Here is a 26,512-nt window from a genome sequence, read left to right as displayed (position 1 = left end):
TAACATTTTTAGAAAATAAAAAAGAAATCGCTAAGTAATGACACTTTTTTTTGTTATCCCCTCGACCTTTTGTCATATTTGCGTATACATACACACAGAAAATTCTGACGTTCTCATCTAAGTTCAAAATGTTCTTAAAAATAGAACGACATTTTTGAAGTTGAAAATTGTTCAATTTTGCTCGAATGAAGTTGAATTTGCGGTATTTACATAGTATATCCCACCAAATAAACTATTAGTCCAGTCAGTAGAGTATTTTTATCAAAAAGTTGTTAAATAAACTCAGTTTAACTTTTCTCTACTCACCATTTCGTTCTAGTATTGATACCAAAATGTACTAGACGGTTTTTGAGAACGAATGTTCTTAATTCAAGAACAATGTACTTACATAAGTATTACTCTCTGTGTAGGTTCCTTAAAAAATCCCTACAAATATCACTCATACGCCTGCTATGCCCTGGTATTTTCTTCATTCGGTCTGGCAACCCTTCTCAAATATTTTTGTGAATGAAAAAAGCCCAAGGTCGTGAGCTTTACGCCAGCAGGAAGTGGAAAGCTCTCTCAATGCAGCTCGGCGACAAAGAAGATGCTCCCGCGGAGAGAAAGTACACATCTGCGGTGGGAGTTGGGGGGTACACAAATGGGTGGCAGAACGGGTTACTTGTTTTTCAAGGGGGTGGGCTGTTGGGCTTCGCACGAGGTCTGCCATATGCCGCGTTGTATTTTGTTTGTTTTGATTTCGCTGCGCTTCGGCCTTTGTCGTTGTCGTTGTAGCTGCTGCTGCTGCTTCTGCTGCTGCTTCTTCTACTGCTGCTGCTGCTGCTGTTTGTCGTCGGCATTTTGGCATCGTGTTATTTTTATGCTTGCCCGCACGAGAAGCTGTCGCTTTCCTCCTGCCACTTGCCACTTTCTACTTTCCACTTTTCCGCTCAGTCGGCAGCAGGACATCGAGCGGTGCAAGTCGGTGCGGTCGCACTTTTCCGATATCGGTTGCGATTTTTCGTTGGATGTGTCTCGTGTGCTGCTGCTGCTGCTGCTGTCGTTGTTGCTGCAGTGGCACGTGAAGTTGTGGACTCGCTTCAAGTTTCGATTCGTCGTCGCCAGTGCGTCCTTGCCGCATCCTTAGCCTTGCTCACGGTCACCATCGCCCTCATCCTCACCCTCACCCTTTTCGCCCCACCTGAAAGCCAATTGAATGCACTAGTTCAGTGCAGTGAAAGGGGAGGGCGGAATAAAAGCCTCTATATAACCCCAAGACATTTGCAATCCGTACATTAGCATTAGCATAAAGTGCCTGGATATTGACGCACAATAGCCGGAAGACGAGAGAGATGCCCTAAGCCCGGAAAACAACGGAACCAAGGCTGCACTGGTGCACAAAAGAAAATGCATTTAGTTTTCCAGTGAGCAGTGAGCGGCAGTGACCAGCGGAAGATGAGCGATCGGGGCAGCGGGGGAGCGGTGACGGGGGGGCGGCATGCCCGTGTAAGTCCAACGCCCGGTCGTGGCAGCAAGATTGCGTATACGCCGTGTCCGCGCTCCGAACCGCCGCAGGATCTGGCACTCGCCGTTCCGCCGCCGCCGCGCAACTGCCTGGCCATCCCGATGTCCTCGCTGCAAACGGCCAACGGACCCGGCAACAAAGGTGAGTCCCGGGGTCATCCGATTAACCCTCTAACACCTGAGGAGGCCCAGTGCAATTGAGTGTTTTCAATTAAATCTGTTAGTTTTTATATGAGATGAAGCACTTGAGGAGTTACACAATCCTTGTAATATCCCTTAGGACACTGGAATTTTTGGGTATTTAAAAGTAAAGGGTTTTTATAATTATATCTTTTTATTTAAATATCTCTATTAAAAATATCTTTAAGGCTGTTTACACATAAATTTAATAAGTGCTTAAATTAAAAATGGTACATTTATTACAATTAAAATATGTGTTGTAACACCTTTCTAAAAATAAAGATTGTTCTTTTGAGTATTCAATAATAAAAGGGATTTTAAGAAAAATATTGGTTTTAATATATCTTTATGTCTTTAATACATTTTTTTTATAAGAATTAGGTTTCCAGAGCCTAGCAAAATATTAATTCGTAAGAGTTTAATATATTTCAGATCATTGCGAGAAATAAAGTATCTAATAAAAAAGATTTTCTATAAATGAAGCCGCCTAACCGATTGCTTTAAATGATGGGCATGTTTTAAAACGGGTGTTAGAGGGTTAATCCCACATTGTATATAAGAACAAGTGCAGAGGTCTGGGAAAACGTCTTGTGTAAGCATTTGGCATTAATGGGCTAATGAGCGTGTGGAGACACGATGTTGGCATGCAATTGTTGTAGTTCTTCCGAAGGGCTCTGAATTTTTGAATTCCGAAAGAGGGCTGCCATCGAAGCATTTGTCCCTGGCAATCAAAACGAATCATTCTCGTATGATACTTATTTTCACCTTGGAATTTTCCCCCTTCCCCCCGTCGATCGTCCCTTTTCCCCACGTTTCATTTTCCTCTTTCGCACAAATTTGCATGCAAGTTTTTTTTTGCAGCTGGCGTTGGGCGGCACGTGACTTTGATTGTCATTTCATTGTCTTCGGCAATCATCAAAACGCAAACAGAAATTTTTCGATTTTAAAGCAAATCTGAGGAAAAGGGCTGCGGAGCTGGGGGAACGGTTGACAGGGGCCGACGCCGATGTCTGGCGCATCAAAATCGATTGGCAATTTGTCAGCGCTGATTGCAAACAACGCGATACAGAGAAAAGACCCCAGCAAGCTCAAGAGTTTTTATTATAGATCTCACAATTAGATTTGCATGCAACCGAAATAGAATGCATCGCAATTGTGGGACAAGTAAACCTAAAACAAGGAAGTCGATGGCAGGTATTTGGATGAATGTACCACCTGTTATTCAAGATTACTTTGTACTACAATAAATGTTGAAAGACAAATAAATAAGTAAAGATAAAATTTTAGACAAATAGGGTAAAACTAAATACTCCCTCTGACAAAGGATCCTAAGAAAAAGTTAAAAGACATTTTAAAGTGTATTTCTTTAGTCGAACGAATAAATACTTTTCGTTACAAAATTTGGCATCACTTTTGCATGTTGCAGGTGCGTTCGTCTCGAAATTTGTACCATGGTACACATATATTTAATCTTAAATTAAACTATATATATCGTATGTTAACCCTAAGCAAACCCAACAGACTCTTAAAAAATACGTAATTTGAATGTGGAAACTTTTTTTTAGTTAAGATTTAATTTTTTGGACATCGAAGCTGTGTACCATTTTTACTACCAAAACACCACAAAATATTTTGAAATACTCCCAACAAAAACTTCGTTTTCCTCAACATTTCTTGCAATTAGGCTTGTAATTTTCAGGACACACCAGTCTTTCGGCTACATCTAGTTTCTCAGCAGTATTTAAATCGGTAGGACAGTTATTTTCTGAAGACGTCTCGCTAGTTTCAGAAAACGGAATATCTCCATCTGCCGGATTCCAGGTACCTCCTCTCAACTGCTCATTGAGCCACTTAAGTTGCGTGTTTATCTTGAAAGGATTTACATTTAAGCTTTTTTAAAGTTTTATTGAGAAATATATAGATACCTTTTCTACCATCTCCTCGTCTCTATCGGGAGTGAATAAATTAGCCGTGAAATCATAAATATTCGATGGCTTAGCCTTGATCGCCTCGGTTGTAATGACTCGAATTATGGCTCTTATCTCTGGATGGCGTTGTAAGTATGACCAGTCGTCCTTGCGAATGTTTCTCGAAATAGTTCCTATGGTAGCATAGAATTTGGACACGTTTTCGTGCAAGTTCTTTGCATGACCGCTGTTCTCAGTGTTTTCGGTTTCCTCAACGCTGGAAGTTTTAGTAAACTCCATGTTTACTTAGCCAGAAATGTTTAGATAGGTTTTGATTTATTAATGGACAGGAAAGAAAACTCTATGATTATAGACTAGGCAAATTTTGAAACCGACAAAAGTTTTATGGTAATGTTTAAAAAGTCTTTAGAAACTCCTGATATATGTTTCTTTTGATTACGCATAATGCTTATAAAGTCTCATACGCTTCCGGTGGCCATAGTAAATATCCCATTCTCATCGCTCACAATTAGGCGAGCGCCAGTTTCAGATTTTGCAGCTGTCAACGCTGTCGTATATTGCAAATAGAGTAATGCCACCCAGAAGCAACAAACAAAGCCCGCCAACGGCAGTGCAACTTAATTTAAAATTTATGGTCCCATCGCCGGCAAGAAAAGCTGAACACCCAGCCGAGTTGAGGCCACAACTATAACAAAAACGACAACCGAGAAACTGCAGCAAACTGGAAAATGTTGTAAGCACACTTGCTCGTAATTATAATTATGCTCAAAGTGACCCACAAAATACAAGACTTGAGACTTGGGCGATGGATATATGGATACATGTCGTTAATCTGACCCACTGAACGGGTTTGTGGCTCGAATTTAATAGAGGGCCTCTGGATGGTTAATTAATATTTGCCCAGCCGGCTAGAAACAGTCAATATGAAAGTCCTTCCCCGGCAAAGTAGGCAACAGAAAATATCCTTTCGCTCGGCGGCCAACGCTGCGTATGATTTATGCAGCGTTTTTCAGAAGCTGTTGCATATGCATGAGCAGCATTTGTGGGGCAGGAAAAAAGAAATACAAAAAAAAATATAGCAGTGAGAACGAAGAAGTAAGAGTACAAATAGCACCGCATAACAATGCGAAATGGCGAAAAGCTAACAAAACAGTAAATTGAAAAGCCAACTAGGTGGAAGAAAATGTAGTGGAACTTTAATGCCCTTGTGGAAATGTAAGAGAATTAGAGCTTAAAAAATATCGATACTTGACTATTCGATATTTTCGATATTTTCAAAATGTCATATCGATAACATCGATGTTTTCTAGGAACACAGATGGGGTATTTCCTGACTCGTTGTTATAATAAAACATAAATAATTATATGTTTTTACTTCAACAGGATCCATTTAGGATTGTACCTTCAATTTCTAAAATTTTCTGTTGAATTTTCATCCATTAAGCAATTACACAGTCGAGGGAATACCACGAAATTAAAATCTAAAAACAAATATTAAAATTCTGCTTATCACTCGATAATATTGATGCTGACATCGATATTTTTCAAGCTCTAACGAGAGTCCCTTTAACAGCTTACCCTTTGGTCAGGGTGTATTTAAAGCCCTGAACACGAGCAACAGTCATTGGAAGTCTGCCAAACGGTGGAATCCTGTGTGTGGGTGGGAGTACCGGGGATTCGGAGGAGGACAGCAGCCACCTGGACAATGACAACGCTGATAAGTAGCTGGCGACATGGCAGAGCACTTCATTTATCAAAATTTATGACTCTGCCAACATCCACGTGGCAATTTGCGGCTGCCACTGCAGTAGCAGTTGTTCCATTGGCCAACTTCGGCAATTGATAACTTTTTCCTTTCGTTTGGCTTACCCCGTCTTGGCCTTGGACTTTTGGAGCAGAGGTCAGAAAATGAATTGAATCTTTTGGCAGCGATTGTCGCTGACAGGCAAAAGACACGGCCGAGGCAGGGCTAAGGTCAAGCTCATTACAGCTGACTCAGGAGGCAGATATGTATGTTTTATCCTAGTAGGCATCTCTATATATAGTATAGTTACAGCTGGGCAGCCAAAGGCTGCTGTCAGTCGTATTTGATGGCAAGTCGGATTAAATCTCAATGGGGGATAAATTTTGTTTAGTGGCTGGCAGCCAAATGCAAGAGGATTTACGGATCAGATGGAATAAGAGCAATCGTAAGCTATTCAATGCATCAAATGTAAACTTAAACTAACTTAGTAAGCCGTAGATTAAAGTAAACAAATGGGGGAGGAAAGATATAAAAACACGCTTAAAAAACCTTGAATAAATAAATAAATGCCTGTAGTTTAAACATAAACTGCTTAATAAATAACTTTCACCAACCTTACAAATAATTTAAAGTGGGTTGGTTTAAATATATTTATTTTTAATGAAGATTTTAAGCTATTAGTTCCCTAATTTGGTTGCTAAGGCTAAAATTACTAAGCCTGCCTACTGTCCCTTTGTTTATTTGTCTTGGCATCTTACGATTTTTCTTTGGACATTCTTCTTCGCCGATTTCATGCCCTATTAAGCACTTAAGTAGCTTAACCAACTCTTCACAATTTCTTCTCGTTTCCCTACCCTAATCCACTTTGCGGCCCTCAATCTTCACGCTCTGATTTATGCGGAAACCAAAGAAATATGCTGGATACTTTTATATAAGTATGTTTATTCTAACAATAAAAATCTTTAATGCATATGCCGCGGCATTTCGCTAAAGCCCGGCTAAGGACTCCATAAAACCCTTTTTTGAGCCATCCAGCCACCGAATGTCTACATTTACGATGGCGGATCCCACCGAAGAACCACTGCACCACACTCTCACGTGGAATTTATGGGCTGGCCACGCCCCCAATCGTTGGGGCGCCTCCTTTTTTATTCTGTTGGTGGAAGAATGATGAAGGCCCGAGCAAATGAAATGAATGCCAAGGAATGCTCTCCTCGTGGCAGGAAAACTACCTCCTCAACTTTCCCTTCTTCTCGATTCCCGCATTCAATTGAAAGTCACGTAAATAAAAGTCGGACTTTGGGGTGCAGAAAATGTAGGTCTCGTAATACTGAATATTTTCGCAGATATATATATTTAAATGCATATAAGCAAATATTCAAACAACAAATATGACCTTAAGTGGAGCACTTGACATTTAAACTTGTTTTGAAGTCTTAAGTTTAAAAATAATATATTATTATTATTAAATCAGTGGTTGTCATCTTTATATGCTGTGAGCATAGCTGATTTTACTGCCCATTCTCTGCCGCCACACGAACAATAAAAACCTGCTTTAAATAAATCATTAATCTTAAAGTGCTTATCCTATTAAACCTTTTCAGGTTTCAATAACTTTACTAGTATAAAAAGTTATTTTTATTTGCTTTATAAAGATTTATATAAAAATCTTAGGAAATTAAAAATGCCAATTTTTCTCTGTGTATGAAGTAAGCTCTGCAGTTCGCCCTAAGAAAGTTTTCATTTCAACGATTAACCCAAAAACTTAAAGGCTTCAATGAGTTTTAAGCCAAGCCGGAAAATGTCTTGAAATTGCCCCGAAATTGTGTCATGCAAAAATAAGCTGGAAAAGTTCTTAGTTGCCTGGGAAAATCCTTAAGCCAAGAAGAGGCTTTTCCAGACACCGATGCTTCTAATTTATTTAATTATTTATGCTTTTCCCTTTTTGTGTGGCATGCAAATGCAATAAGGAACACGATGCAAGGAAAGCCGAAACGAAATTGAGTTTTCATGTTGCAGAAGGATATACTTGTATCTATATATACCAGTGTATACCAGGATATACATATATAGAAGGCATATTTACAGATGAATGCGAAGCTGTTAGGATGAAAAATCGCTGACAGTGAAGCGAGGGCGGCGCTCTTAAAAGCTTTCCACTCGTCTTTTTCCCCCTCGATTTGCCGGAAAATGTGTCTCACAATTTGTTGGTTTTGCGCCAAAGTTTCGACATTCATCACTTCGCTGGTGATAAGCCATTCTAATGAGCCTGGCCAAGGACCAAGGACACCGGAATTAGTTCGCGGCGCAAAGGGCAGGGTTCAGTTCTTGTGGGAATAATTGATTTGTTGCAATCGTTAGCCAAAATTAATGGTTTTTTCTGCCAATCTCAAACCAATAAATACTTCACGAGGCTCCAAACAGATTCATATTCATTTTAATAGCCAAAAGAAATCGATGAAGGACAAACCCTAACAAAACAATCAGATACCACATCCACATCCTTCTCCATCTCTTTCTCTAATTGCTTTTTGCGGCTTTGGTGCTTCCAATTTGGTTGGCTAGTAAAAAAATTAGTCGCAAATTACTGCGGAAATTGACAAATTTCAAAAACAAGCGCATAAATAATGGCCATAATTAGCAGTAGTTGACCAACTCGAAAGAACCACACACCGATTTTAGGGCGAGGGGGTGGAGTGTGTGTGTTTGGCCTGTCAAGGCCATTGGTCTACATATTTTCCTATACAAATTTTACAATTTATGACTCCAGCTCCAACACATAAAAAAGAAAAGAATGAAGTGTGAGGGTGATAAATTTATAGAATAAAGGGAGTCTGGAGAGATGTTTTAAATTTATTATACATTTTTTTACTTAAAGGTATATTTTTAAAGCCAATGGAAAGTGGTTTTATGTATTTATACAGTTAAATACCTACAGATTTTTTAAATTTTAGTTTATAGAAAGAATGCATTTTATGCACCTTTATTCTCTTCTTCAATTTTAAGTACTTATAATATTTATTTGTAAAATTTTTTTTACAATTAAAATGCTCGTATAATAAATAATGTTAAAATCTTTTTTATAAAATACCCAAATAAAGTACAATATTAATTAAGTATACCTATATAAATTTAATTTTGAATACTACTAAAAAAATATATTTTATGTCTTACGCATATACTTTATATAGTTCGAGTGTCTGCTTTTAACGGCAAGCTAAATTAAATTTAATAGTGAATATGAATTTATATCCGATTGATTGATTATGGTGATTTATGGCGTTTCAATAAAAAAAATGTAGTGGCTTATGTATCTCCAACAAAATATTCCTCTCTGTCTCAACCATTTTTGCATAATAAATTTCTCAATTTTTGATTTTTTACTGTTAGGGGGGTTGTAATTTTTCCGGGCCCAAAAGATGTGTCAACGACAGCACCATACATTTCCACACACTCCCTTTGTCTGGGGTCTTGATTTCAGCGCTTTGTGTGAATAATGACAGTTAAAATTAGTTTGGGATTTTATTTTGTCGCCCAACAATAAAAGCGGTCAGAATGAAAGGCATTTGTTTTGAGTGACAAGTAACGTGGTCGTTTCATATCAGCGATTATATCCGAAAAAGGCTTTAGACAAAATGCTATTTTAAGGGTAATTTATGGCCCCATAACGGCGGCAATGTTTAGACAGTTAAGACACCTGCAAGAAATGTGTTTCTTGCTCAGTTTGTTAGGAGTTGTTGGTCGCGAAGAATCGCAAAATGTGTCAGAATGCAGTGCAAAAAGCCTGGGAAATGGGCCAATTTAAGTTGAACATGGACTTTGAGCCAACTGTTCTGGATTGCGAGAAAAGCAATCCTAAACGTACAAAACTATCCACCCTGATGCACTGGCTCAAGAAGCTCAACGAGTGCCCCCCGGAACCCATCCAATGCGACCATATGAGTGAGTGCCACAAGTGTGTATATACCATATACATATATTCGGTTTTCCCCCTATTTGCCTTGTGCCGCCTCTAAGTGCAAACCAATATTTCGTATAATTTGTGGAAATGTTCATCGCCTTTTCGAGTTTCGTGCGTGCTCTTGGCCATTTCTCATCGTGGGGATCTAGAATGGGGACTTCTGCATATATAGTACACCATACCATACAGCTTAGATGTCTGTTTGTTATGGGAGGTTATGGGAGCCACTTGTGTCAGCATAACCGTAATGGTAAGGTATTATTTATACATCAGCATTTCGGCTCTCGCCAATGGCCAAAAAGTTTTTATGTGTGTGCACCGTAATTGCATATATGGGCCAATTTATTGTGGTCAGATCTTATGCAAATAGCCAAATGTTCAGGCTAAATTGCGGAAATATTTTCAAAGGAAGTGGTGCTAACGAAAATTAATAATGGTCCGGTAAGTTTTATGGGTGGTTAGTTTAAAATGTATTGCGTACAATCAAATTTTGCACATTCTGAGTTTCGGTTAATCGGTATTTGATTGGGTTTATGGGGAAAATTTGGCAGAGGAAGTGAATGTATTATTTGTGGAATGAGTTGGAAAATAATTATTTCTTAAGTAGCAATGATTCATTTGATTGTTGACTAAAAAGTTTTTAGTTAAAATAGATATCTTAATTTTCTTTTGAATACTATTTAGATAATTGTGCTATAAATACTATTTTGAAATATAGATATATAGAATCCTCTGAACACCCCCTTTTGTATTTTTAAGTACATTTGTTAAATATATCAGTTAGATATTTAGGAACATTTTCCAGGAATCAGGAATTCCAAAACCCAATGCATAAGTTAGCTAAGATCTAAATCTGATCTGGACCAAGAACTCGTTTTCCGAGCAAGGAAATACCCTGTTTAACTTCAAATATGTATTCCCACCTAATAAAATGCATAAAGTTCCTGTCTGCTATTTTTCCCAAAACTATCTATGTTTAGTGGTTAAAATAAACCACCAGAAGTAATTTATTATAGACATATGATCGCGGTTTTATAGCCGAAAATAAATAACAAGTTTAACTTTGCTTACCATAAAAGTTTGCTGCACGTCCAAATGCGAGAATAATCAGCAAATGTCGCCATAAACACCAATGCAGTTTCTCCTTCTTCTTCTTCTTCATACAAACATGGCCAAAACGCACACAGATAGACAAACCGCACACGGATACAGACACACACAGAGAAATAAACAGTTTCCGGCCACAACATTTACGCGCATTTTCATTGCGATTTCGCTGCTGGTTTTGGTTGCTGTTTGGTATTTACACGTAATTTGCACAGCATTTTTCAATTTTATGTGCTCGGAAATGGTATGACGTCGTTATTTATGTTCTGCCTTTGTGCTGGGCATTTCCCTTCATTATTCCCCCCTCAATGTTGGCCATAAAGTGACGAAAACAGCTGCGAAAATTGAAACTGATGCAGGCAAAGCTAAAATGCTGACACAGATTTACTTGCAATTTGCTCTGCTCCCCATTTCCTACATTTTTTCCGATGCTATTTTTTTGGTGACTGGCGTTAATGGAATTTTAAATTCCATATTGTAAATGGGCCAAAGTAATCTCTCATTGCCCTGCTGCTGACATCGGGGATACCCCGGGATTTGATTGGTATTTACTGTCTGATAGATGGGCCCTAGTCCACTCCCCATCCACCACCAATAGCCTGTAGTTTCCCTGCCCATCAATCGGCTATCTGTGAAGGCCCCTTATCAAAATCAAAACAGAAGCCCTAGTCTACTTTTTATCATCATTTGGATTGATAGCTTGGACACAAGATGGCTGGGTGTTCGGGGTAAAGTCAGCATTTTTAAGGCTAAGTTGTCACGTGAGTGTTAGTCATGAGAAAATTTTAGGTGAGTATTCGGGGCTTTAAGACCCCTTTTAGACTTTAGGGCGTACTAAAAGATAACTTACTTTGGAAATTTAAAATATCCAGAAACATTATTGTTGATAACATCTACTTTTAAAATTCCAGATCTTGCAATATATTAAATCTAAGGGAAGTATTTATAGTTGTAGTGTAATAAATATAGTATGTAGATCTTCCAAAATATTAAATATAACAGAATTATTTATAATATACTTTTGGCTTTACAAAATTCCTAAGCTAGCAAATAAGGTTGAAAAATTCCAAAATAAATTATTTGCGTAGATCAAATGAAACTATTTTCTTATCTAGATCAAAAATCCCCATTTCGAACACACTTCTTGCTACTCAGGTGAAAGAGACATGTAGGACTGTCATCGCAGGCCAATTAAATAACCAAACTAGACATTGTCTAAATGAATGTCATAAATTAGGAACACCGTTTTCGTTTCTAGTTAAATGATGGGTAAATCAGACAAACTGTATAACTAACAATTAAGATACCTTTCGCCTAGTTAAACCAACTCAACTCAATAAAAACGGAATTAAAGTGAATGGGTAGCCGATTGCCAAGGGAATTTTAGTTGGGGAAATAGCTAGACACAATCACGTGCCAAGCACCAACTTCCTGGAGAAGAAGAACAACGGAACGGTGGATGTTACGAGCAGCTTAAACGCACAGCAAAATAAAACTAAAAGGGGGGTTATTCCCCCAGTAAATTTATGCACACGTTGAGCAACTCATAACGCGTAACTTAAAAGCCAACTAAAGATTCACAATGGTATGAAAATGGCGACGACGACGACGACGACACTTTCTCCCTGGAGAAGCACTCGAGTGGGCCATGAAAACGGAATTCATTTAAATTTATGAAGCAAAGAATATCATTTGGATCTTGGGTTTAAGTCCCTGCCACTTGGCCAAATTGTTTACGGGCCTATGGTGGCTCTACTCTTCGATATGGCACTAAATCAAATCCACGGGGAATAATCTAGAAAGCCATCAAGCTGGTTACAAAACATAACCAAAGTGGATCATTAAAACTGAGCCAACAGAGAGAGAAAATGTGTAAGCGATGAATTTAAAATATGCAACATACCCTTTGAAATAAATAAATAATCCAAATGTATTATGAATAATTTACATTTTATTTAAATTATTTATTTTATGATGTTAGTTTTGTTTAAAAATCGAAACTAACAAAGAAACTATTAGTACTAACTGCCAGAGTCACCGACTATTTTTAAAAATATTTAATAATTTGAAGAATCTAAAACTCTTTACTCTTTCTTAATTAATTCTTATAATTTTTCCCAGTGCACCATTGTGGTTTCATATGCATTTCTTTGGTTGATTAACTTTGTTTTTGCCAAGCACTTAGTGGCAAGTTGCGTGTTTGTTTGCCGCAGTCCAAAATGCAGCAATGTTGCATGCAACCAGGAGAGAAGTGGAGAGGTCGGGGCAAGATAGTTGGGTCTGTGGCAGGGTCATCTCACATAGCTTTGTGGCTAAGCCCCACTGCATGACAACTGCGGTGAAGAGGGGTTTGGGAAATGGAGGCGGCTTAGACACATGTAAATCACATTGGGTCCCTCGAGCTCTCCTGCCAGTAAAAGCCGCAAAAATGAAAGCCTTTCAGATGAGGATGCACCTGACTTGGGGATTTAGCCGGCTGCAGAAGAAATGCCATTATGCTTTGTTGTGGAAAATTAGCTTGGAAAACGAAATAAATATTCAAGGATTATTTCCCAGTGTCGAAATAATCGCTGATAGAGAAATGTCATGAATTGTCCCTCTGAATAATTGAAGGTCATAAATAAAGCGTCAAAATCACTTTACAGAAAATGATGATAAAGTGGGGTAAATAAATTTTGATTGAATAAATCTGAGTCTACGGAACATTAATTTGATTGATTATCTACTCTGTACATTTTTAATTCCAACTAGAAAGAAAATAAACAAATCATTTATACCCTTTGCAATCACCACTTTATGAGCCACCAATTAGCCAGAAGTCACAGGATGAACAGCAAAAAGCAAATGACTTCCGGATGCCAAAGTTAAACTTTTCCCTGAGGCAACTGTTAGGACTGAGTGAGGGGCACCTGACAATGGGGGAATTCCAAGACCAGGAACAACACATAATCAATAAAAAGTCGAGCGGAGAACACGCAGCACACAAACGAAATAAAGGACTCAACTGTGAATAGAACCTATGAAAGGAAAAGAAACAAAATATTAGTTATACCATGGATTGGGACACCAGATACCCTGTTTATAAAAAGTGTTGCCTCTTAATGATTCATCACTATCAAAGAACAATGAAAAGTTTGAAAAATTTAACTAAAAAATTAAAAAAATATATTTTTTCAAATTATTTTATTTAGAATTTAAAATACTTTATCAAACTTAAACAGTTTTGTATACTGATCTTAATCATTTTTAAAATAATATAAATTTAAACGCTTGCCATTTTAAGGTATATATCATGTTTAACAAACCTATACGCTCACCAGCTCCCGACTTTTTGTAGGAAAACCCATAAAAGTGAACCACTCTGTCTGTGGGTTTTTATTTGTGGGCTGTTTCACGTTTTCGTTGTTTTTTCAGCTTCGGGAGCATTTTCGATTTCATTTTCACTTGCCATTAATTGGTCGAGCCGTGAGGAACTTTCAGCGGTCATTGGACAGAAAAGCGTTTTTCCCACACATGAAATACATTTATATATATACAATGCAATAAATATTTGATTAATCAACAAAAAAGAAAAGCGTCGTTGAGTGTCCTTCCCACACGGCGTATACGCAACAAGTGAGGAGCACGAGCTTTTCACAGCGCTGCGATGGCGGTTCTGGCTGTACAATTTTCATAAGTTTAACAAAGTTAATGAAAAATGCTCGCCTGGCGAACGATGAGCGATCTGACATCGACCACATCGTCTTGTCAGCAGTCGCGTCGGCGGAAAAGCGGAAAAGCTCCTCCAAGTGCCAGTTGATTTCTTGTCGCGTCGCAGGCCAAACGTTTCCAATTTTCGTATGATTTTCATATATGTATACCTTGTGGGACCTAAAAAGAGCGTGTGAATATTGGAAAAATATTAATGGGCCACTCAATCATCGATAAAGGCCTATTGATCGCTCTATTGATTAACCGCTGGATGACTCATAAATCTTCATAATGCCCGTTTAAATGTCGTGTCTCTGGTAGATCTAGGTGAAATTAAACTAATTAGAATATTTCGTATACGCCACCAGCGCAAACACACGAATCCGCTAAAACGACAAAGGTGTCACTGTGTCCTGTGTTCGTGTTAGTGTTTGTGCTTCTGGCCACCTGAAACCAGTCGAAACTGGTTGGTCAATCGGCCAAGAGCCATAAATGTGGGCCATATAAAAATGCAAAATAAAATGTCACACACATGAGATAAATATCTTATTGGATGCATATTTGCCAGTGCTTAAAGTGCCAATTTTATCTCTCAAATTGTGAAAAAATAATAAATAAAAGTAAAAGAGTGTAATTAAAATTTAGAAAACAATTTAAAGCTCCTTAAAAAATTGTATAAAAAATTGTATTGTTTTAAAGAACATGTGAAAATAATATTTAGTTTATGCGTGATATATCCAGACGAATCGGGTTCAAGTGACCTGTTTAAAGCGATTAATTTTTTGAACCCTGAATAATATGTATAAGCCAGAAGCGTATTAATTTAACATTTCAGCATTTAGCTTGTTTGTCTCTCAAAAACCGGGCTCATGTATCTATATGTATGTATGGCTATACTCCGATCCTGCACGAAACCCAAATCATTCACGAAAATAAAACCGTAGATATATACACAAACACAATGCGCTCGTAGATTATTACTATAGCCAAGGTCAAGGGCCGTACTTCCCATGACCTAGTACAAAAAAAAAACAATGAAACCAGCCCAGCACGCGCAGCTCCCTCTCTCTATAAGAAAATCTAATTTTATAATTTTCGTTGGTCTTTTTCTTGTTTGGCTTTGTATTTTGGCAGAGCACAGAACGCAACATTTTTATGTCATTAGCTTGTTTATTTTTGGCCAGAAAATGAAGCGAAATTTTCTTCTTGGTTGGGGTTATTATCTCTCACACTTGCCATGGCTTCTTGATTATTTCGCTGTTGTTTATTTTTATATGCAAGTGCTTCTGTGGTCCTCATTTAATGATGGACATTATTGCTGTAACCGGGCTCGTTAAATCAATTAATTATAGTTGGCCCACTTGAAAGTGTTGTAAAAATATTTACGATCCATTTCGTTGTTGCTCTCCATTTGATTTGCGTTTTAGTTGATGGCTTGCGTGATTGACTTAGTTAATGGATTTAGGAGGGGGATCAGATGGAGGGGATCGAGTGACGAAGAATATGCCCAAGTGGCTGCGAAAGGAATTATAGACTTAAGTAATGCATTCTGGCAGTTTATCCCACTGCTCCACGGGGCGGATGAGTGATTTGATGTTTGGCTGGGGGAAAATCGTTTCAGCAAGGCGATTTTCCTCCAACTTTATGGGGCTATTCATTTTATGAATTATGGCTAGCTATTCAAGCCTTTATTAGAAATCTGGGTAGCGCCTTTAGCAGAAAAATCTTTTATATAAAAGTTTTCTAATATTGTTGATGCAATTTTGTAATTTGTAATTTTATTAGTACTAAATTCTTATAATTTCTAACTTACTTTCTCATTATAAGTATCATGATTATTGGCTTTTAAATTTTATTTTTACTTTTAATGGGGTAATCATTTTCTGAATTATTGCAAGCTGTTTAAAATTTCATTTTAATTATAAGAGAAATCATGCACAAAGTTTGTTTTGGAATTTGCAATTTCCCCCTAATATCGCTTCGATTTCCTTGCTGACTTTTCAAAAATTTCAATTGAATTTTCCGTGTTTAATGCCTCATTTGAGCCAGCAAGCTGTTTATTAATTGTCCCAGCTCTTTGTGTTAGCTAAGCACTTTTCAATTTGCACCCGCCCACATATCCCGCCACGCCCCTTCGCTGTTTTCCAGCCAACAGCTGTCTAAATTTATCGCACCAAGGCAATCGATACGCGACCATAAAACTAATTGCGCCGTGTCTTGAACTAATTAAACTCGCACAAGCACATAGTAGTAGTAATTGCCAGGCATTTGGAATTTTATTTTTTTGCCTTTTTCCGCTTCTTACGTGTTTTTTTTGCCGGGGGAAACTTGAGCCCGAGTTCGCGTATCCTGCAAGTGAGGTTCTAGGTTCGGTTGAGTTGGGCTAAGTAATTTTGAGCCGGAAACTGGCAATTTCCGCTTGACGTTGCCACACTCGCGCCCACTTGCACACACTCTTCTGTACTTGTGTACGTTCACTTAGCCCCAAAAGCATTTGCTGCCCATTTTGTTGGCCGAATGTACAGAGTCAACGAACTGAACGGGCTAAACAAAAATTCGCGTGCTCGAGTTAAGTTAAAAAGCCAACACCAGAGCGGGGTGACGAAAATAACAATAACCAAATTGGTTAAAAATTGCCAACGACACATGGCGAAATAAATGTATTTCAAATATTGATAGGCAAATAAATTTATTTATAAATTGCTGACCACCATGAACTATTTTAATTTTACTTTTTTAATAAATATAAAATAACAAACAATATAATTCTAACAAATAATAATAATTTACCTAGACTATTATAATATTTTTTCCGCTAACAAATACACATCAACGAAAACGGTGAGAAGAGCCAATTAATAATTACCATTATCTTCATTCTGGCTGTTTGACCTCGGTAAATTCAAATAAATTGCTGGTCCTTTAAAACAGAAATTAAATTTAATACAGGCCCAAATAGCAAAGCAAACAAAAAGCGGTCGCCGAAATTTATTCAAATGAAACCACAGTAACGACAAATCAGATAACAAAGGCGGCAGGCACACGCACCGCCACACAGACAAACACAACCCATCCCAAGAGCGGTCAACAATTAGGAAAACCCACAACAAGCCACCAGCCACCAGCACCACCCATAACCCACCTACAACCACCAACCACCCACAGTCATCAACAAGTCCACCGAAGCAGACCCATTTGAACCACCGAACTCACGATGAATTTAATGTTTCGCAAGAATTTCCGCGAGGGGGCGAGCAAATCGGGCGGCGGCGGGGGAAAGCTGCAGTCAAAGGCCAACAGGACGAAGCGATCCCGGGACATGGGACTCGTCCAGCAGCCGGAGGAGATCCACTACAGGACCCACCTGTTCTTCTCGCCCAACCGACCCGGCTACGATGTGGGCGAAGGTAAATTGTCGTTCGCCCTGCAAGAGCAACCACAGCAGCAGCAACAACAACGCCATTGCAAATACAGTAAATCATGGAAAGAGTGAACCAATCAGTAGTAGATCGAAAATTAATTTTAAATACAGATTTTATGTTTAAATAATATTGAATTCATTTGTTTATAGAAAAACAACATAAAACCTTTTCGAAACTGTTTATAGTACGTAAGGACTCTTTTCAAATATTTAAATAAAATAAAAAATAACACCTTGGAGTCACTTATTTTTTAGAATACCTAAAAAAACAACAAAAAATATTTATTAATCGTATAAAATCTATAGAAAGTAAATAAGAAAAAATATTTTTTGTACTTATAAAAACACAATTTATTAAATGTGTCCATAATATCTAACTCAAACCCATTAAAAACAAACGTGAAAGCGGTCATTTGAATAAAAACATCCATTAATTTGATTTTTAAACAACCTTCATAATTAACATTTAGGATATACACTGCAAGAAATAAATAGGATTTTATAAGGTTCAATTCAATAAATTAAAACTAATTATATTCTTGTGTTCACTCTTTCAATTGTTCACTGTAGACATTTTAGCCTAGCGTCCATTTCAATCATCCACAAACATGGCTCACTCTTTGTCTCACTGTCTCTCTCTCCTTCACTCTCTCCCCCTCTCTGTCTCCCTTGATTACTTAGGCCCCTTGTAGTCGCTTGAGCCTGCTGGCCCTCAGTTACTTGTGCTCCATTAACCTGACATTTGCATTTCAGCCATTTGCAGGGCATTCAATTGAAATGTTTCCATCCATTTTGTAAACAGCCCACTGGCAGGTGGGACCATTTATTGCACCCTAATTGAGGGTCAGTTTAATAGAGGATTTATTATTTATGAATGGGACTTGTTTAGTACAGTAAGAGTGTATCTATAAATGGTGGAACAAGTGATTTTGGTTGAATTTAATTTGATGGTAATCAAAACTTTTACAAAAAATCAATTTCCACTGAGTTACCTGGGCATATAACGATTTACTTTTATTATAAACTTAAAATTATGTCAGAATATAATATATAGATGATGATGTTTTAATAACATGAGTGCTTTGGGTTCCTGAAAACATATCATATATTATTTTAATTTTTTTATTTTGGACTATTTTAATGAACTTGAACAGTAAAACCCTATTTTTGAGATATCTGGTACCCTGCATTTCGTGCATTATTAACCTTAGTTAGGAATTCACCTGTTAATGGATATTAGTTGCAATAGAGGCATCGCTTCCGCCTTCTAAGCTGTGCAACAGTGTGTGTGTCATGTGTGAAAGTGTGTATGAAGAGGTGAGTGCGTGAGTGCCTGCATCAGCTAATCTTCCAGTTTCCAGTTGGCTTGGCTTAGGGGGCACAGAAAGCGCACACAGAAAGCAAAAGCGAGAGCGTATGTAAGTTACTACTTGATTTCCCGTTTAACTACATATATTTCCACACCAACCGCCTGTGGCAATGGCCTTGAATCTAAGCCCGGAAACCAAGGTCCAAGGAGTTTTTCCAGCAGCGGCAGCAGAGCCTACTAACCCACAAAGACGATGAATGTGTCTAGTTTTGGCCCACACTGTTAATAAAATCAGCAACCGAAAAGGAACTCAGTCCCCTGCCCCGCACTTTACACATCATACTACTTATTTTGAGGTTTCAAAATAAAATTAAAAAGGGAAATCTTCAGAATATCAGAACTGTATCTTTAGTAGGCCCATTAAACCTTTTTGCAAATAAACAAATTATATTTTGCATAGGAACTAAATGGTTAAAAGAGTTTTTTTTTCAGTTTTTTAAATAAATAGGCTTAAATATACAATAATTGCATAGTTGTTATTTGTAGCAACATGAAAATATTTTATTTTAAAATATGTTTCTTAACAATTTTAGATACGATTGAAAAATCCCATTCCAGTACCTTATTTCACATAAAGCCATACAATTATTTTGACAGCCTTATAAAGTGTATATTAATAACTGGGATGTTTTCTTTGCTTTTGAAAGGGTAAACTGAGAAACTCCAAATATTCCGAAGATATCCCTTGTACCCCTATAAACCTTTTACAAAGAAAATCCGCCCATCCAATATACCAACCAGGCACACACACACATCCAAGGCCCCCACCCCCCACCTTTTTGTTGTTGTTCTGTTTGCTGTGTGTGTTTTGTGTTTTTTGTGTGCATATAAAGTATCGACAGCCTCCAATTTTCAGAACGATGTAGCGCCCTGTCAGGCATCCCGACCACCCCGCTGTCGAGCACCGCCCCCTCGCTGGCCCTGCCCGGCAATCTGCCCTACGAGCTGGACATTCCGCAGCCGCTGGTCGACCGCCGGCCATCCGTATCTTTGATGCGCTGGAACAGCAGCGGACCGGGTACGGAGAGCAACAACAACAGCGCTAGTAACAGTTTGATACGCCTGCAGCAGCAGCAGCAACTACAGCAGCACTTGCAGCAGCAAATGCAGCAGCAACTGCAACAGCAGCAGCAGCAGCGGCAGCAACATCTATTGGCAACAGCAACAGCAACAACATTGGGGTACGCTGATGCAACGGTGGCCACGGCAACAACAACATTGCTAGCGGCCGCAGCTGCAGCCACGCGGCAAGGTTTGAGTCCCCCCTACAAAAAAAATAAATAAAAAAACTTGAGAACTTACGAACTTGAGAACCCCATCTGATCTCATGCGATCTGATAAGATCTCAACTATAGTTGTTGTTGTTGCTGCCCAAAACTCGTTCAACACTAATGTCATTTGCCAGCTCAGCTCACCCGAAAAACACACTGACACACTCAAACAAACCCTAAATGTTGCACCCCCTCCCAAATACCATAATCCCTCCCAAATGTTTCCCCCCAATTAATGTTTGTTGCACGTTGTACGTAGCTAACCTGAAGAGATCTTCTACAAAAAAATACTTCAATCTGACTGTTGCAAGTTCTGTCTTGTTTCCGTTTCCGTTTTCGTTTCCTTTTCTGTTTTCTATATCTGATTGTTGGTGAAAATACTAGTGAAAATACTGAAAGCTAGACATGTTCTCGGAGACGCCAAAAAGCTTTGCCTCGCTTTCAGTATTTTGTGGCAAGCTTCAGGGGAATCACATGCACTACTATACTACAACAAGAGCTCTGGGATCGATCTCCTATATAACTATAGCAAATTGCCTATTAATCGCAGCTTACAAAAGGATCTTAAGGCGAAGCTTTAAAGCGATCATCATTAGCTTGCCAGAAAGCTAATACCTATATAATATGTATTTCTATAACTAAATGTCTAACTTACTGACTCTGTTATTTTGTAGCAGCCCTGTTAATGGTTTTTCACTGTACCTTACAGTGAACTTTGGTGGTGGTGCCAACTCGGGAGTCACACGAGCGGAACCCATCTCACTGGCCACCCTGGATCGCGACTGCTTCATCATTCCCGTGCACAGTGTGGATCGATTCCTGCCAGCTGGCATTCCGGTGGGTATACACTTAGAAAAAATTATCTTATTGAGCCAAGATCTATTCAATCTGTAGTTCTCAAATTGGAGGTTAAGTGATATCAGTTTGCGAGACTAATTTTGCCACGAAAAATAAAATTGAGATTGCTGTCTTTCACGAAAAACAATCTCAAGAGCACTTTCGTCTTGATTTTAAGAAAGTTTCTTCTCAAATAAGTGAGAAGACGAGTTCTCAAATTGGAAACAACATTTATAAAATCTTAAACGTTTAGTTTAGCATATTTTTTGTCTTGGTCAACAGTCTGTTTGTTTTATGAGTTTTAGGTTATAAATAAGTTTATTTTCTAATAAGGTTCTCCTAAGTTAATAAGAGAATTTCGGATTGAACCCATTTTTTCTAGATTTATAAGCAGCTTATTTCCATTATTCTATGTTCTAAAATTATTTATTTCAAACTATATATTCGATTTTAAGCTGCCCGCCTTGAATGCCGAGGGCAAGGCCACAAGTCCTCTGAGCGTGCTAGAAGTGTCCGATCCCAAGTTGTGCATCCTGGTGCATTTGATGAGTCCCCTGGAGGCCATCGATCCGGTGATGGAGTCGCCACTCTCGCATCCGCTGCTCAAGCAGCGCTCCATAGCCGCCGAATTGGTGACTGAGGTGCAGCAGGCCAACACGGCTGTTGGCGGAATGCTGCTGGCCAATATGGAAAAGAACTGTGAGTTGGCTATATCTAAACTGCAGAAAAATATATTTAAATTCCCCTTTTCCCCCAGCCGAGTTCCCCTTCATCTCGTACTACCTGATCAATACGCAGCAAACGGATCCATCCAGTTTTTATGCTGGCCTGCGCGTTTCCTCGCTGTCCAAGTTTGAGCCAAAGGCCCTCAAGTGAGTGTTCCAATCAGTGTGGCGAGAAAATTGCCCATTTATTCCCCAATCTCAATTGCGATTCCTATTCCGATTCATTGCCAGATACACTGCCGCCCACACTTTGGATCTGTACAGCGAAGTGGCCGCCATTTGCCGCCCGCCGTTGGTTTTGCCCTCGAACGAGGCCGGTAGCTTCAAGAAGTCGCAGACCGCGGCCACCGGCTACATTATTAGCGTGTTCAAGGTGGGCCGAAGTGGTGCAGAAAACGAGATTGGAGGGTTTTAACTTTCATGAAAAATTCAATTTTAATTCCACAGGTTTTCGAGGGCGACGATGGCGAACGATTCGAAAAGAATTGGCTCTACTGGACAGGAGCCCGCATGCTGTACAGGTACACTTAGAAAAACATAGAGAAATGTTTACATTAGTTTTTAATTCGGAAATCATTTCCCTATTATTTAATTCATTTATTTAAATTTACATAAATTTTATTTAAGTAAAAGTCATTAGGCTAGCAAAGAATTAAAAAAAAACATTCTTTCGCTTTAATGACATTCTTTTATTTACTAAAATTAATTTATATTATAATTTTATATTTTAATTTATTTTTTGGCACAAAAATATAAATCTAGGAAACCATTTTTTTGGAAAAAAAAATTATGAAAATTTATCTTATTGTATATCAGCTTGGCTTAAGAAAAATAAATGTTAAAATACATTTCATTATGTTTTAAAGAAGGGTTTAAATTGATTCACAAAAATTGCACAAAAAATATTTCATCCCAGAAAAAAAAAAAAAAAAAAAAAAAAACTTATACATGTGTTTTTGCAAAATTTGTGAAATTAAGAAAATTATTTTTTTTATTGTTTATGCTATTAGTATCTTCCCGGTAGACTATCTGGTTATCTCTTTGATTGCTGCTTCATTACAGATACCTGCCACGTGCTGCGGGCCTGAGGCGCATCGCCTTGCACAAGAGCACCTCGCAGAAGGGCGACAAGATGTACCTCCTGGTCTGCGAGTGCGCCGACTTGCTCAAGGACATCTCGCTGGCCGCCTTCCTGATCCCGGCCCTGCGAGCCCGACTCTGCGGATACACGGGACTCTATCGACCAATTCAAGCCTTCTAGTCGCCTACGAACTGCGTATTTTTTCTATCTCCTGTATATAGAATGGATCTAGAGCTAACACTAGGGCTAGGGCTAAACTAATGCGAAAAACAAACACTGCAATGTGAAAGAAACTGCACCTGTTACGTGATTCTAATTCGATATTTACTAGGCCTTAACAAATTTTTAAACTCTCTCCAGTCAAACTCAGCTCTAATAGAAGCGTAAAGGAGGGATGTGCTAGGTGACCCTCAATTAGGCATCTAGCTTAAGTAGTAGACAATATACTCAAGGTAACTCCATATCGTGTGCTAGATTTTTTCTATAAATCATATAGAGGCAAGCCCAAAAAATAGGACCATATCTAGTGTGAGTTGATAGCGAAGAAAACTTCCATTTTAGCCACAACCAATAGCGATTCAGTGGGAACTATAAATGTATACCTATATATCATAGATGTAAAACCAGTAGTTTATCACAAAAAATATAAAAGCTGAATTTTGCGCTGAAATGTAGGCTATAAAATCTGCAAAACAAGAGTCAATTCTTAGCATAAAAGAAAACAAATAGATTGTCAGGCTGGGGGAAAGTATGGACTTAAATGGTTTTCATCAGAGAGGGAGGGGGGATCTAGCTAACTTTGCCCAAATCTAACAGAAATCTGCCAAAGACATAAGCAAATCAAAACTTAATTTGAATCAAACAATTGTTTAAAATTTAAAATGTAATAAAACTAAGCAAATGAGTAAGCCAAATAAGATTTTCAATCAAAAAATTGACTAATTATTGCTTGGCTATAGCTTGCCACTTACACTTTAGGAAATATACCGTACAGAATAATATATACATTTATAACAATTGTAAATAGTTTAAAGATCTTTTAAGGCACTTGCTCCGAACACACAAAAACTGCCGGGTTCCTGGCTTGTATTTGAGAAATCTATAATTTTGCACAATAACAACAGAATCAAAAAGTGCTGTGATAATTAAACTAAAGCAGAGCAGACTCAAAAAATCATTGTACATGGATTAACCCTGATTATCACCCAGTTAAAGACAATATCATTTAATATCATTATTTGCCATTGAAAATTCACATGTCTCTGGCTTCTATTTTTTCCCAAAATTAATTCAATTATTTAGATTTTAGATAACCTAAAAACAAACAACTTTCAATGCCTATGCTAAGCCTAAAGCCTAAGGAAATATTAATTACCAAATGTTAGAACTTTTTTGTCACATCTTAAGCTGCAAGCTTGGTGCAAACAAACGTTTGGCGCGTTTAGCATTAATAATAAAGCGTAAAACTAAAATACAGCAATGTAGAGTTTTAACCAAAGATATTGTCGAACAAGTATCCGCCGCGTGGACTCTTAAAATCAGCCTCACGTTTCCGATGAAGGATATAGGCCTCGAACTTTTGAGTTTGCAATGGACCCCAATTGGGAGTGGGTTGCATGGCCGTTCGCAGTTTCTATGGGTTGAATTGTTAGTATTATTATTATTTATAACTATAGATATTTCATTATCTATACTTACACTGCCAAAAGTCTTGCCCGGCTGCTGGAAAATCGTGACCACAGCCCAGAAGGGCAGCTGCAGAACGCCCAGTCCCCAGATAATCCAACCAGCCATATAGTAAGCCGGGGGATACAGAATTCCCCTATATGTCAGTGGTTCGTAGCTGAAGAGCATATAGACCAGGACCAGGAACATTAAACCAGGAGCCACAATGGCCCAACAAATGCGCCAGTAGAAGCTGGTTTTCACATTCAGCATAAATTCAATGTCACTGCAAATGCGCTTCACACCATAAATCCATCCCACGGCCAACAACTCCGCAATGGCCAAGACGAGGGCTATAAAAGTGCAGCCATAAAAGTCCACGAGATTTAGTAGGAATTGTCCACCCGGAGTCATATAAACCAAGCCGCATAGAAATCCAATTATCGATGCACCCACAGCCAGCAGCCAGTGGGGCAAGTGGGTGAACCGATCCTTGACCACATTCACCACAGAACTGGCCATCCCAATATTCGATCCTATGCCCAGAACCAGGAGCATGAAGAAGAACAGCACGGCAAATAGTTGGGGCAGATACTTGAACTTGGCAATGGCCTCTGGATACGAGATGAATGCCAGACCAGCTCCACCCTTGACCACCTGGGAAATATCCGTGGTATTGGTCTCATGAGCCAAGTTGCCCAAAATACCAAAGATAATGCAACCAGCCAGGATAGATGTGAGGGAATCTATGGTGGTAATAATGATCACATCTCTGAAAGAGTTTGGAGCATGTAAGAGATATGAAAAATGGTATCAGAGCATCTTACTTGTGCACATTCTTGTTGAAATCATTGAAGGAGGCGTACATGACCATGGTGCCTAAGCAGATGGCCAACGAGAAGAACATCTGGGTGATGGCTGCATACCACACATGTGGATTGAGCAGCTGGGACCATTGAGGCTTCAGAAAGTAAACAATTCCCTGCCAGGCTCCTGGCAAAGTTACAGCTCTGATCAGCAGGACAAACATTATTACATAGGGAAACAGAGCCAGGAAATAGGAAGCTTTTCCAGAGCTCCTAATGCCCTTGGACAAAACAGTGCCGATGATCACCCAGGTGGCCAAGAGGCACAGCACCAGATCCCAGCTGGGAGTTCCTAAGCCACCGTCCTCCAAAGTTTCGGGTTCCCTGAGAATCGTTTGCCTGTATTATGTAGTGGAAATTATTCTGGAGTTCTGTAGTTAGGTATTCCTTATTTTAATCTCACGTGAAGAACAGTTCTGCAGAGGACACACCCTGTACAACAGATGTATCATTAGCGGCCGAAGCTCCTGTGGCCACACAACTGCTGCCCCATTCAACCAGGCAATAAGTCCAGGGCAGGACCTCACTAAAACTGGCCACCAAATACCTGATGGTCAATGCCATTATGCAGGCATAGTAGGTGGTAGCCAAAGCGGTAGAATACACTTGACCATAGGCAATACCTTAACGTAATAATGATATTCTTGTAATAATCTTAGAAATAAATTTATAGGAGATCTTACCCTTCATAATAGGCGCCATGTCAAAAGCCTTGATGCAACCACGACTGGAGAACTGACCAATGATCACCTCAAGATAGTAAACAGGTCTGCCAATCAGCAGGAGCACTATCACATAGGGTATCAAGAAAGCACCTCCACCATTTTCCAGAGCAATAAAGGGAAATCTCCAGACATTTCCCAGACCAACGGATAAGGCAATGCAGGAGAAAAGGAACTCTACTCCTTTGCTCCACTGTTCTCGTTGACCTGAAGATTCCGATGCCACTTCACAGTTAATAGCGAGCTATTCAACCACAAGATAATATAAAATTCTATATATTATAGATCCAAGTATACCCACTTCTTCTCCTTCCACGCTGTAGACAACAGTACTGATGCCATCCTGATTTGCTGTCCTAGTTCCCTGGACTTGCTCCATGTTTCTTCGGAGTTTCTGGTACTCTGTAGCATCATCCATATTTTTTGATTAGTTATAATTTAC

The 26,512-nt window shown here is 38.7% G+C and overlaps 3 protein-coding genes across 8 annotated transcripts; 1 reads left to right on the top strand and 2 right to left on the bottom strand.

The window, feature by feature from the left end:
- Nucleotides 1–921: 921 nt before the first annotated feature.
- Nucleotides 922–24,293, top strand: LOC119549120. Of its 6 annotated transcripts, none has more exons than XM_037856881.1 (9): nt 16,908–17,009; nt 17,063–17,520; nt 19,760–19,921; nt 20,884–21,011; nt 21,467–21,710; nt 21,769–21,883; nt 21,968–22,109; nt 22,184–22,257; nt 22,799–24,293. In XM_037856881.1, exons 2-9 carry the CDS (start codon nt 17,328–17,330, stop codon nt 22,995–22,997), a joined length of 1,257 nt encoding a protein of 418 aa, XP_037712809.1. In that variant the 5' UTR covers nt 16,908–17,009; nt 17,063–17,327; the 3' UTR covers nt 22,998–24,293. The 6 variants fall into 6 exon arrangements, with proteins under 6 accessions (XP_037712806.1, XP_037712808.1, XP_037712810.1 ...); XM_037856879.1 differs by having other exon boundaries at nt 19,760–20,155; XM_037856878.1 differs by lacking the exons at nt 16,908–17,009; nt 17,063–17,520 and adding an exon at nt 922–1,645 and having other exon boundaries at nt 19,760–20,155.
- On the bottom strand, nt 3,224–3,964 carry LOC119549121. Its single transcript, XM_037856884.1, has 2 exons — nt 3,609–3,964; nt 3,224–3,551 (listed from the first exon to the last, which is right to left on the bottom strand). Exons 1-2 carry the CDS (start codon nt 3,888–3,890, stop codon nt 3,348–3,350), a joined length of 486 nt encoding a protein of 161 aa, XP_037712812.1. The 5' UTR covers nt 3,891–3,964; the 3' UTR covers nt 3,224–3,347.
- Nucleotides 24,290–26,512, bottom strand: LOC119549122 (sodium-dependent nutrient amino acid transporter 1). The gene is made up of 6 exons (XM_037856885.1): nt 26,372–26,512; nt 26,032–26,314; nt 25,752–25,971; nt 25,310–25,687; nt 24,516–25,254; nt 24,290–24,450 (listed from the first exon to the last, which is right to left on the bottom strand). The coding sequence occupies exons 1-6, from the start codon at nt 26,486–26,488 to the stop codon at nt 24,307–24,309; spliced, it is 1,881 nt and encodes a 626-aa protein (XP_037712813.1). The 5' UTR covers nt 26,489–26,512; the 3' UTR covers nt 24,290–24,306.

Source organism: Drosophila subpulchrella, chromosome 2R (assembly GCF_014743375.2).
Source record: "Drosophila subpulchrella strain 33 F10 #4 breed RU33 chromosome 2R, RU_Dsub_v1.1 Primary Assembly, whole genome shotgun sequence".
In the NCBI taxonomy this organism is placed as follows: Eukaryota; Metazoa; Arthropoda; class Insecta; order Diptera; family Drosophilidae; genus Drosophila; species Drosophila subpulchrella.
Note: the sequence above shows the minus strand (reverse complement) of the source record. Positions and strands in the feature narration are given on the sequence as shown.

Excerpts from the sequence above, each read along its gene's own strand:
- LOC119549121 (XM_037856884.1), bottom strand. The coding sequence starts at position 3,890 with ATGGAGTTTACTAAAACTTCCAGCGTTGAGGAAACCGAAAACACTGAG. Across the intron at positions 3,552-3,608 it reads ACGAGGAGATGGTAGAAAAG|ATAAACACGCAACTTAAGTG; the intron begins GTATCTATATAT and ends AATCCTTTCAAG.
- LOC119549122 (XM_037856885.1), bottom strand. The coding sequence starts at position 26,488 with ATGGATGATGCTACAGAGTACCAGAAACTCCGAAGAAACATGGAGCAA. Across the intron at positions 26,315-26,371 it reads ACAGCGTGGAAGGAGAAGAA|CTCGCTATTAACTGTGAAGT; the intron begins GTGGGTATACTT and ends GTGGTTGAATAG. Across the intron at positions 25,255-25,309 it reads TTCAACAAGAATGTGCACAA|AGATGTGATCATTATTACCA; the intron begins GTAAGATGCTCT and ends AAACTCTTTCAG.
- LOC119549120 (XM_037856878.1), top strand. The coding sequence starts at position 1,435 with ATGAGCGATCGGGGCAGCGGGGGAGCGGTGACGGGGGGGCGGCATGCC. Across the intron at positions 21,884-21,967 it reads TTTGAGCCAAAGGCCCTCAA|ATACACTGCCGCCCACACTT; the intron begins GTGAGTGTTCCA and ends ATTCATTGCCAG. Across the intron at positions 22,258-22,798 it reads GGAGCCCGCATGCTGTACAG|ATACCTGCCACGTGCTGCGG; the intron begins GTACACTTAGAA and ends GCTTCATTACAG.